General features: G+C 33.1%; 1 protein-coding gene across 4 annotated transcripts in view; it reads right to left on the bottom strand.

Annotated features, from left to right (window-relative positions):
- rasa3 (RAS p21 protein activator 3) overlaps window positions 1-12,864 on the bottom strand; it is a 61,201-nt gene that overhangs the window by 22,685 nt on the left and 25,652 nt on the right. For all 4 annotated transcript variants that reach the window (XM_073841899.1, XM_073841900.1, XM_073841901.1 and 1 more), the window contains exons 2-5: window positions 10,983-11,100; window positions 10,394-10,497; window positions 8,833-8,927; window positions 4,261-4,337 (exon numbers count right to left, since the gene is read on the bottom strand). In XM_073841899.1, the coding sequence (XP_073698000.1) occupies window positions 4,261-4,337; window positions 8,833-8,927; window positions 10,394-10,497; window positions 10,983-11,100 (394 nt within the window). The remainder of the gene's footprint in view (window positions 1-4,260; window positions 4,338-8,832; window positions 8,928-10,393; window positions 10,498-10,982; window positions 11,101-12,864) is intronic.

The following is a 12,864-nucleotide window of genomic DNA, read 5'->3' as shown; positions in this document are numbered from 1 at the left end:
AACCTGAGTGAGACCTACTGCATGTGTCTAATGAAGCTGTCAGAAGCTTTCGAATGATCAGAGCCGTGGCGTCGCGGTTCATGCATGTTGCCGTGATGCTCATATATACTCAGAGTTGAGTTCGGATTGCATACATACTTTTTATAAATGTCAACATCAAATGCTGTCCTTATTTGACCACCAATATCAATAACAGTGACAAAAATAGACTAATTAAGGATGCACTGTAAGAAATAAAGTTGGTTCTGAGCTTTCTAGATTTTATATGAAATTATTTTTTATTTTTATACATAAAAAATGAAATGAGCCAAATTTAGCCAAATAATCATTAACTATTTAAACATGTTAAGGATTAATCCACTTCCAAAATATGATTTACTCACCCCCATGTCATCCAAGATGTTTATGTCTTGCACAGAATTTTTTTTTTTGAGGAAAACTTTCCAGGATTTTTCTCCATATAGTGGACTTCAATGGAGCTTAACGGATTAAAGGTTAAAAATGCAGTTTCAGTGCAGCTTCAAAGGGCTCTAAATGATCCCAGCCGAGGAATAAGGGCCTTATCTAGTGTTATTTTCTAAAAAAAATTACAATTTACACTGCCGCTCAAACGTTTGAGTGGCAGTATCAAAGGTTACAAAAAATATTAAACAGCACAACTGTTTCCAACATTGATAATAAATCAGCATATTAGAATGATTGGTAAAGGACCATGTGACACTGAAGACTGGAGTAATGATGCTGAAAATTCAGCTTTGCATCACAGAAATAAGTTATATTTTAAAGTATATTAAAATGGAAAACCAGTATTTTGAATTGCATTAACATTTCACAATATTAAATTTTTTTCTGTATTTTTAATTAAATAAATGTAGCCTTGATGAACAGAAAAGTCATTAAAAAAGCATTAAAAATCTTATAAAACAAGTATTTTGAATTGCCTTAACATTTCACAATATTACATTGGTAATAAAGTAAGTTTTTTTTTTAGAAAATACTTCACTTCCTTAATTTTTTTTAGAAAATATTGTTTCACTAGATAAGACTCTTATTCCTTGGCTGGAATTGTTTAGAGCCCTTTAAAGCTGCATTTTGCATGTACAAACTCACAGGCATGAAAAAATCCTGGAATGTTTTTCTCAAGAAATTTTGTTACGACTGAAGAAAGAAAGAAAGACATGACATGGATGACAAGAGGGTGAGTAAATTATCAGGAAATTTGTATTCTGCAAGTGGAGTAATCCTTTAATAGTGACCAGCACATATAAGGACTCCGGTGTGTTTTACAATCATAATAAAATGTTGTGTAATACATTCTGCATTTCCTGCTGTATCTAAGAGTAAAAACCCTTCCAGTGTCAAAGTCTCATACACAGAATCACAGCAGCGCAGTAATGAATGAATCTGTGTGTGTGTGTGTGTGTGTGTGTGTGTGTGTGTGTGTGTGTGTGTGTGTGTGTGTGTGTGTGTGTGGAGACGTCATCCTCGCTGTGTCTCAAAATGGAAGCTGCATAAATATCCTGTGAATGAGAGCGCTGCTCACTGTGACACTAAGCTCATTACCCAGAGTGCTCCAGTGTGGGAATCTGTCCAGACATGGACCCACCGATGCTGTGAAAGCATACGAACCTATATTCAACAGATTCAACTGACAACTGAGAGCACAGATGCATGCATGCACAGATATGCCTCCAGTGCACACACACAAACACACACATGCACTAGACATCAGTTCACTTATTCACTCTCAGTCTGAGTGTTGTGTTTCTCTTGTGTCTTTAAATAAAGCGTCAGCTGCTAATCAAAGCATCAAACCACACAGCGACTGCAAAGCGGCTCATAGAGCCTAATCTGTGATGCTCAAATGTATTTGGGTGATTATACAGACAATGGTTACACCACACTTCCACAATACTGCTGCAGAACGCACACTACACTCAGTATGCAACATCACTGCACGCGACAGCAACTCAGTAAACACTAAACACTCAAAAGCTAATGACAGTAGTTTGTTTGATCATCACATGCACTCTTCAAGCTAGAGTGACTGACACTGGATTAGTGCATGCATTCCTTGGGAATCGAACCCATGACCTTGGTGTTGCAAGCCAAGCTGTACTGTTTGAGCTACAGAAATGATGTGATGTTATTATGACTAGAGGACTTCTCAGCTCCTAAAATATGTTATCGACCCGAATCAACTCACTTAGTACCTGATCACAATATGTGTAAATAATTTTTTTTAAAAACACATTTATTTTTAATTACCCTAAATCGAACCCCATCGGGTCTTGGGTCGGAGCTCGGGTTTTCGTATTCAAGTGATCCAAAAAATTACAGTTTGGTTCTAAATGTTTGAGAAGATCTGAAAACCCACGAACAGATCATTTATTCAGAATGATGAGAGGCAAGAGTGACAAACTCTGAGAAAATAAGACGAAAATGAAGATGGAAAGAGCCATTTCTGCTGCTGGTCTTGAAGACACAAATGAAGACGAATAAACGACAGCAAACAACTCGTTAGACTGAGAACTTCATGCTCTCTTTCTCACTTTCATGGAGATTTTTGTAGGGAAGTAAAGCAGATTTATCCTATCCATTAGACAACGCTAGAATAAAACGCTGATGCAAGGGCAACTGCAATCATTCCAGCATCCCAACTAACAAAAATATGCTTTAAAAATGTTTTGCTGACATTCCCAATAAGTTATGAAAAAGTTATTTCTGAATATTCAGAGAATGCATTTTTAAAAAATATTGAGAATCTATTGTCATCCAAGATGTGCATGTCTTTCTTTCGTCAGTCGTAAAGAAATAAATTTTTTGACAAAAACATTGCAGGATTTTTCTCCATATAGTGGACTTCTATGGTGCACCGAGTTTGAACTTACAAAATGCAGTTTAAATGCAGCTTCAAAGGACTCAAAACGATCCCAGCCGTGGACGAAACTAGATAAGACCCTTCTTCCTTGGCTGGAATTGTTTAGAGCCCTTTGAAACTGCATTTTGGAAGTTCAAACTCACAGGCACCATAGAAGTCCATTATATGGAGAGTAATCCTGAGATGTTTTCCTCATTTCTTTACGACTGAAAAAAGAAAGACACAAACATCTTGGATGACAAGGCGGTGAGTAAATTATCTGTACATTTTTGTTCTGGAAATGAACTACTCCTTTAAGGAAATGTTTCATTGTATCATTTTGCAAACATTATGGGAATGTTACTTTTGAATGTTCTCTGAAACAAGTAGATACATTTAAAAATGTTTTTGTGCTAACTTTTTGAGAACATTATTAAACACCAGATATCTTTGAACAAACATTTTATTAACATGACTGGAAGAACCTTTTTTTTGTCTTTGAGAGAACCTTGCCACAATGTTCTGAGAATGTTCTCTGGTAGCAGGAATCAGTCTATTAATGCTCTTATTTTGCAGAAAAAAACTTTTCCTGTTATTTGTAAGAATGTTCAAAACCACATATTTTCAACTAGTTAACTGGTCTTAAAGAAATGATTTTCTTTCCTCTGTTAAACACAAAAGAAGATATTCTGAAGAATGTTGGTAAGCAAACAGTTGCTGGTATCCATTGACTTCCATAGTATGGAAAACATACTATTGTTTGGTTCCCCACATTCTTCAAAACATCTTCTTCTGTGTTCTACAGAAGTAAGAAACATAGGTTTGGAACAACATGAGGTTGAATAAATGACAAAATGTTGTTCAACCATTTCTGGTTGAACTGTCCTTTTAAAGAAGGCCTTTGTGTTCATTGTAGACAGTAAGTGCCGTCCTTCAAACAACAAATAACAGGCGTGTTGGCATTTTCTACTGAAGGACTGGTTACAGGCTTTAAATCAGAAGAACCACAAGAAACAGCATCTGACAGGGGAGCTATTAGACTGTCCGCATGATGAAACCCTCCTTAAAGCATCACTGCTAAAAATACTTCTAAAGCTGCAGGGTGTGATTTCTGTTCAATCAAACACAACTACAACAATAATTACTGTTTCCAAACATGTTTCCAAACACTCATCATTCATTGGTCAGACGGACAAAAAGTCCCGCCCCCAAACTCACATGATTGGCTGAGTCGGCATTAAATTAGTAGGTTGCCAAATTACAAATGCCACACATACATTAAGAAACGCCCCTCTAAATTAATGCTTTGATCTTTCAAGACATGAATCTGATAAGATACAAGGGCTGAGCTCTGATTGGCTGTCGGGCGGCTGAGCGGAACTCGTGATTGGCTGCCTCACCGTGTTGCCAGCTTGTGGCAGATGACTCCGCTGTCTGTGATGACCTCACTGAGACGCAGCTCCAGGTGAACCTTTCCCTGCGGAGGAGAGAGAGAACAGCGTTACCATGGTTACACCCGAAGAGAGGGAGCGCGAGGAGAGACGGAGGAGCGGAGCGTGAGAAACCATTGAAAACACAACCGCTGCAGGCTCCCACGAGGCTCGTGCTGCCGATGAGTCACAGACAGAACACGTGACCCAACACACGATAAACACTCGACACATACCCATAGAAATGTGTCACATGGTAGAAATTCTACTGAACGGTTTACACTGCAGCAGAACTCATCTGATTAGGATCAGTTTTTTAAAGAAGTCTCTTATGATCATCAAGGCTGCATTTAATTGATCAAAAATACAGAAAAAAACTGTAATATTGCAAAATGTTATTACAATATAAAATAATGGGTTTTATTTTAATATACTTTAAAATATAATTTATTCCTGTGATGCAAAGCTGAATTTTCATCAGCTGCTACTTCAGTCTTAAATGTCAGATGATCCTTCAAAAACCATTCTAATATGCAGATTTATTATTAGAATGATCAATGTTGGAAAACATTGCCAAATATTTTTTTTGGAACCTGTGGTTTTTTCATTCTTTAAAGATTAACAAGTTAAAAAGAACAGCATTTATTCAAATTATAAATATTTTCCAACATTGTAAATGTATTTTTAATACAAATCCTTGGTGAAATAAAAGCATTAATTCTTTTAAAAAAAGAAAGAATAAAAATGTACTGACCTCAAACTTAGTGTTAAATCAAAGCTGTTCTTTTTAACCTTTTATTGATTAAAGAATCTTGAAAAAAAAAAAAGTGTAACAGGTTCCAAAAAATACTGTTTCCAGCACTAATAATTAGATTGATTTCTGAAGGATCATGTGACACTGAAGACTGGAGTAATTCAACTATAATTACAGATATAAATAAAAATCGAATGTATATTAATATAGAAAAACATTGTTTTATATTGTAATAATATTTCGCAATATTACATTTTTTCTGTATTTTTGTGATCAAATGAACACAGCCTTAAAAACATTAAAAATCCTACTGATCCCAAACTTTTGAGCAGTAGTGTATATACACACACAAACACACACAAGCTTTAAATTAATAAACAAATATTAAAAAAAAAAAAAAAAAAACATCCAAATGTTACTATGACATAAAATTATATTTTAGTGACAGCACAGATTTTTTTCTCTAGTTGAAACATTGTTTTTAATGGTTCACTTTCAACTTCAAGTGTTTGATAATGTGAATGTGATTAATTTGATATGAATCATTTGAGCTTGTTCTTTGTGTCCATCAACATTAAAGTAAAAAAAGAAAATAATCAAACAAAAAAGATTCAATGGATTATTAAAATAGACATGAAATTATGATTACTAAATAAATACACATTTAAAAAATACAAACATGTTTTTTAATTAAATTTCTGGATATTTTCATTAAAAGTTACTATAATGTAGAATAGTTTAGCAACAGCGCACAGCCTTTCTTCTAATAAAAATGAAACTTTCCTCAAGTTGAAACATTTCCGTTTTGAGTCTTTAGTTTTGAACTCAAGTGTTTCATAATATGAATCAGATACATTTGATATAAATCATTTGATCTTGTTCTTTGTGTCCATAAAGATCAAAATAAAAGTTAAATAACCTAATGAGATGAATTCAATAGTGAAGGATTTTATTCACAAATTATGAAAAATATAAATAAGCAAATGATTATTGAATAAATAATACAATTAGCATATGATTTTTTTCTCTAGTTGAAACTTTGTTTCTGTTCTGAGTGTTTACTTTCAACTTCAAGTGTTTGATAATGTGAATGTGGTTAAGTTGATATTAATCATTTGAGCTTGTTCTTTGCGTCCATCAACATTAAAGTAAAAAAAAAAAAATCAAATGAGAAAGATTTTATCAAAAATAGACATTAAATCATGATTATTAAATAAATAAATATATGACATGAAGCACATTTCATTAATGAACAATTTAGTTAACTAAATTGTGAGAAATAGTAATTAAAATTTGATTATTAAATAAATAAATAAATATTTTTTAGATGCATATTGTTACTGTGACATAACATTATACTTTTAGTGACAGCAACGGAGTGAAACTTCCCTCTATTTGAAACAAAGTTTCTCTGTCTGACTTCAGCTGACATCATCAATATGCAAATGAGCCTAGTGAAGAGGATGGGCCGCTCTTCCTCACACACAGCACAACAATGAGCGCTCTATGGACAGAGACTCAGGGCTCTTCATTACACACACATCCTTCCTCTCTCAGCTCTGGATGAATGCGTCTGTGTTTCTGAGGATCCGGCGCATACAGATGTTTCTGCACAGCATCGCATTCAGCTCAGTAATGCAGTGAACGCCATTAAGTGTGAATGATGAAACCACTGTGATCCTACAGAGAAGAGTTCTCCTCATAAATCATGAGCGTTTGAGGCGCTATCAGTGGTACCATACTTTAAGAAAGCCATAGATAAGAGCCATATTAACACTGTTTATTTAGGCTCCTACGATTAAAGCGAAGCGGAAAACATGGATAGAATCGCAGGATCCAGCCATAAAAACATAATTTACTGTATAAGACAGAATACTGTGGATTTGGCAGATTTTACAGATTTTAATTGCCTATATTTAAATATGAATCCTGCACATTCTGCGCGTCTCTATGAGCATTTTATCCTTACTTTTGAGAAGAACCATTCTCGACCCGTTAAGATAAAAGTTCAGTTTAACCTGAACAGAAATATTACTGCATATAATGATAGTACTACATATTTTTAAACAATATTTAAGGACAGTATTTCTGAAAAAAAAAAAAAACTAATAATAATAAATAATATAACTAATTCTTTATACGATCTAATTAATGTTTATAAATTAATTAGACATGCTTCTGATTATTAAAAATTGAATTAAACTATTAAAATGGAATGCAGAAAATTAATAGACAACTGATTCACAGTTTGATCAAAATAAACAGAATTTCAGAAAAATACTGAAAAAAAATGTATAGGGGATAAAAATGTAATTTTGTTAAACATTTAAGAAATTGCTGTTAAATTGTGTATGTTTTAAAATTTCAATTAATTAGACATAATTTTGCTAAATGTTTTAATGTAACCATTAAGATAGAGTCTAGAAAAATTCTAGTCTAGAAATTAAAATATGTGTGGTGATGTTACTGCCCCTTTTCAATTGCCCCTTGTGTGACTAAAAAAGTTGTAAAGTAAAGTAAAAGTATATATTAAATATTAAATAAAAAATAAAATTACCATATGACTATTAAACTAATAAAAAACATTAGATTTTCAGACATATTGCTACAGTGAATATTAAATAAAACATTTTTTAAATACAATTAATTATATTATTAATTTTTATTTATATATAAAACGTATTTTATAGGGCCTTAAAATGTAATCTTTGTCAAACTTTTATGAAATTATTAAATAAATAATAAAAAAATAGATTTTCAGACTATGGTGAATTAAATAAATAAAAAAAAATTTTAAATAAAAAAAAGGTTTTTTTTTATTAAACTTCCAGGTATTTTTATTAAAATATTCATTACTGTAATACATAATATTTATATATATAAAACGTATTTTATAGCAGCTAAAAATTGCTGTTAAATTGTGTACGGTTCATAATTTCAATTATTTAGACATGCTTTTTAAATATTATCAGTAGCTTACATTAAGACTCCACCTATTACAGCAGCAGCCATTCTGAAAAATACAGTATTCCTTTTTTTGCTAAATTTTTCCCAAAATTGTCTCAGATGATCTTTGGACTGAGCTGCACAGAAATTACTGAACACATGTTTTTTTATTCATCTATGTTCAAAAGTTATGATGTCGCAAAGTTAACAAGGTTGACCTAAAATTGGTTCAAAGGCTATATCTTGGCCCAACTTTGATCAATTAAAATGAAACTTGGTATGCTTCATCAAAACCATGCTCTGAGGGTCCATGCCAAAGTTGGGTCGTGAGATACTAAAAATGCAATTTTTGCCTATAACAGTTTGTCAGAAAATGGTGTCTGTGAATTCCTTGGCTCATGCTGAATATGAGGATATATACAAAAACAATTTCTGCTGTTTTTGTTTTTCCTGCTCTGCACTGCGCTACAGCCCTTCGGTGGCTTGGCCCTGTAATCGCTGCTTGCAGCTATATATTTTTTCTTTTTTTAAGAGGATGAAATGCTTATTTTAAATAGATAAAATAACTATAACCTCCATTTGCATTATCTATTATTCATTTGCTTTACCTGTCGTTCTGATGTACCTGATGTTTTTGTCGTGGTATCAGTTCAGCAGTAGTATCGAGATATCTTAGTCTGAAATGTTGGTATCGTGACAACATTACCCTGGAGGATGTCAAGGTGAAACAGATTTGCTTGTGCTCAACACACACTGTATTTGCTTTGAAATGCACTGGACCCAAACCCCAACACAAACACACACATAGAGACACACACACACGTGAGTTTATAAACACACACCTGTACTTCTGAGTCTGCACAGACCGGCTGCAGCGGGAACCAGTGGTCTTTACCGTGGTATTTCTGCAGGTCTTCCTTCTTCACAGCCACTTTACCTGCAGAAACAACAGCTCACAGATCAGCTCATGGCTCTTTGGTGTTTTTGCTGTCAAACACTCCACGTGTTTTCTTAGAAAGTTGTTAGTTAATATTCAAACACTTTATCTATCTTTGTTTTATGTTCGTTCTCAAAGATATTCTCTTTCCTCCTGCCTCTGGCCACGTTAATCATAAATGAAATTAAATGCAGGAGCTCTGCTGTGATTGGATGAAAACTTGGTCTTGAGGTCCAAGCTGTGTTTTCATTGGCTAAATGGACAAAAAACACACATAAACACACACTTGTTTACTTTGCTATCTAAATAGGGCAACTCCCTAGACTTAGATATTGATTTATATAAAAGTTAGTTATAAATATTGTAAAATAACCACAATCCACACACTAACCCTAAACCTTATGTACTTATGTATCAGTTTTATAGCGTCAACCAAAATATGTTTACACACAAACTTTCATGGCACACTGAACCCAGCTGTGCTGGACGATAGAACAGGAAGTGCTGAACATCTGCTAACAGCTCAGAAATATGTAACATCCTGTATTGAAACACTTACATTAACAAAATGTACAGAAATTATTTAATTTACTTAATTTTTTTTTTTTAGGAAAACATTTCAGGAGTGTTCTCCATATAGTGGACTTCTATGGTGCCCCCGAGTTTGAACTTCCAAAATGCAGTTTAAATGCAGCTTTAAAGGACTCTAAACAATTCCAGCCGAGGAAGAAGGGTCTTATCTAGTGAAACGATCGGTTATTTTCTAACAAACTGACACTTTATTTACTTTACAAATGCTTCATGACAGTTGTATGTCTAAAAACTCCTATCTCGTTTTCTCCTACAAATTCAAAATCGCCCTTCATCGCTATTTTGATCTTCTCTGCACGTTCACTTTGTAAACACTATATCGGTACGTCTGCAGCGATGTAGGACCATTTTGAAGTTTGAGGAGAAAATGAGATGAAAATATGAGTTTTTCAACAAACCCTTACTGTTTTGAACCGGAGCGCACAGAGTTGACGCAAAGCTAGACAAAATGAGCATTTGAGGTTATGAAGTATACAAATTGTCAATTTTTTTTTAGAAAATAACCAATTGTTTCTCTAGATAAGACCCTTCTTCCTCGGCTGGGATCATTTGGAGACCTTTAAAGCTGCATTTAAACTGCATTTTGGAAGTTCAAACTCGGGGCACCATAGAAGTCCACTATATGGAGAGAAATCCTGAAACAGTAAAAAAATAAATAAAATTTGTTAACGACTGAATAAAGAAAGACATGAACATCTTGGATGACATGGGGGTGAGTACATTATCTGTACATTTTTATTCTGCAAGTGAACTACTCCTTTAAGAAAATGTTCCATTGTATCATTTCGCAAACATTATGGGAATGTTACTTTTGAATGTTCTCTGAACATTCTGAAACAAGTAGATACATTAAAAAAATGTTTAAAAATGCTCACCGATGCTGGAGTCCCTCCTGAACACGTCTCTGTCGAAGATGTAGAAGGACAGATGGCGGAAACTGCGAGGGATTTCACAATAAAAGTCCTCACCGTAGAACGGACTGCAGTGGACAGAGACAGATGGTTATTGTGGATATTATTATTCTTAATTAAATGATTTTTCAATGTCAGATTGATGCACACGTGTTGTCTTAAGCAGCACAGGTATATTTGTAGCAATAGCCAAAAACACATTGTACGGGTCAAAATTATCATTTTTTTCTTTAATGCCAAAAATCATAAGGATATTAAGCAAAGATTATGTTTCATAAAGATATTTTGTAAATTTCCTACCATAAATGTATCAATAACTTTTTGATTAGTAATATGCATTGCTTAAAACTTCATTTGGACAACTTTAAAGGTGATTTTCTTAATATTTAGATTTTTTTGCACCCTCAGATTCCAGTTTTTTAAATAGTTGTATCTCGTCCTAATATTGTCCAATCCTAACAAACCATACATCAATGGAAAGCTTATTTTTCAGACACTACGACTGGTTTTGTGGTCCAGAGTCACATATTATGTGCAATGTGTGTGTCCTCACCATAAGGACTTCTCTATGGTTTTGGTTCGAAACACTTCCTCCTGGTCCAGGTTTACTGTGCAGTAACAATCCCGCATCTTATTGGGACCCGGATACGGAGGGATGTTCTTGGCTTCACCTGCAGAGACACAGACAGTAGTTTAGCCATTTATGAGGCTGATGATTAATGCGTTTGCAGCCGTAATGAGATACGAGCAGCTGTCAGATCGCAGAGACATACAGTTATTCTGACACATTTTAACTTCCCATCAGTGCTTCTGGAAAATTTGCATTCTTCCAGTGATGCATAAAATATGACCTGGAGATGACGGTTCTATGTGCATAAATTATGTGATAATGTCAGCTTTATCAAAAAACCTGGTTACTTTTGTTTGATATACATTGATACACATTGCCATTCAAAAGTTTTTAAAACAAGCATCTTAGGTTCATCAAGGCTGAATTTATTTGGTAAAAAATGCAGAAAAATCTGCAATATTGTGAAATTTTATTTCAATTTAAAATAATGTTTTTCTATTTTAATATACTTTAAAATTTTATTTATTCCTGTGATGCCAAGTTGAATTTTCAGCATCATTACTCCAGACTTTCGTGTCACATGATCCTTCAGAAACCATTCTAATATGCTGATTTATTATTAGAATTATCAATGTTGGAAAAACAGTTGTGCTGCTTAATTTTTATTTGTAACCTGTGATATTTTTTTCAGAATTTTTTGATGAATAAAAAGTAAAAAAAATGCAGCGTTTTTTTTTTTAATAGAAATCTTTTCTTAAAAAAAAACAAACATATTAAGCAACATTGACAATAAATCAGCATATTAGAATGGTTTCTGTAGAATAATTTAAAAACCAAAGAGAACAGCCTCAAACAGTTGTATGCTGCAAAAAATAATTTTCTTACTTAGATTTTTCATCTTTATCCAGCCAAAAAATGTAAAAAAATGTTAAATCAAGAAGGATTTTCTAGATGAGCAAAAATTATTGTCTTGTTTTCCGAAACAAAAAAAAAAACTAGTCAAAATCAAGTGAGTTTTTGCTTAGAGCAAAAAAAATAATCTGCCAATTTGGTAAGCAAAAAACTCTTTTTTCAAACAGAAAACAAGATTATTTTTCTTACCCCATTGGCAGATTACTTGCTTTAAGCAAAAATTTTCTAAATAATTTTTACTTCCTTCTACACTGCAAAAAATGCTTTTCTTACTTGGATTTTTTGTCTTGTTTCCAGCTAAAATATTTAAAAATTCTTAAATCAAGAAGGATTTTCTAGACAAGTAAAAAACTTGCAGAAAAAAGAAGTTACAATTAAGTGAGTTTTTGCTTGAAACAAGCAAAAGAATCTGCCAAAGGGGTAAGAAAACTAATCTGCTTGTTTTCTGCTTGAAATAAGATTATTTTGCTTGTTTTAAGCCAAAACGCACTTACTTTTAACTTGTTTTTTTCTGAAAACAAGACAATAATCTTTACTCATCTAGAAAATCCTTCTTGATTTAAGAATTTTTAAATATTTTAGCTGGAAACTAGACAAAAAATCTAAGTAAGAAAAGTAAGAAAAGCATTTTTTGCAGTGTAAATGCCACTTCACACTGAAATTGTATCCAACCCAAATATCTTAAAATTCTTAATTTTCTAGACAAGTAAAAACAACTGTTTTCAGAAAGTCAAAATTAAGTGTGTTTTTGATTGAAACAAGCAACACATTTTGCCAATAGGGTAAGAAAACTAATACAGTTTTCTGTTTGAAATAAGATTTTTTTTCTTACCCTAGAAGAAATGCATTTTTTGCAGTGCAGAAGTGTTTCAGTGCCACTTTTGAAGAGTAAAATAAAACAAACACAGACTGAATCTTGAAATGCATTGTAAGTGCATGAACACATGGCCTT

Source organism: Garra rufa, chromosome 6, assembly GCF_049309525.1.
Source record: "Garra rufa chromosome 6, GarRuf1.0, whole genome shotgun sequence".
Lineage (NCBI taxonomy): Eukaryota > Metazoa > Chordata > Actinopteri > Cypriniformes > Cyprinidae > Garra > Garra rufa.
Note: the sequence above shows the minus strand (reverse complement) of the source record. Positions and strands in the feature narration are given on the sequence as shown.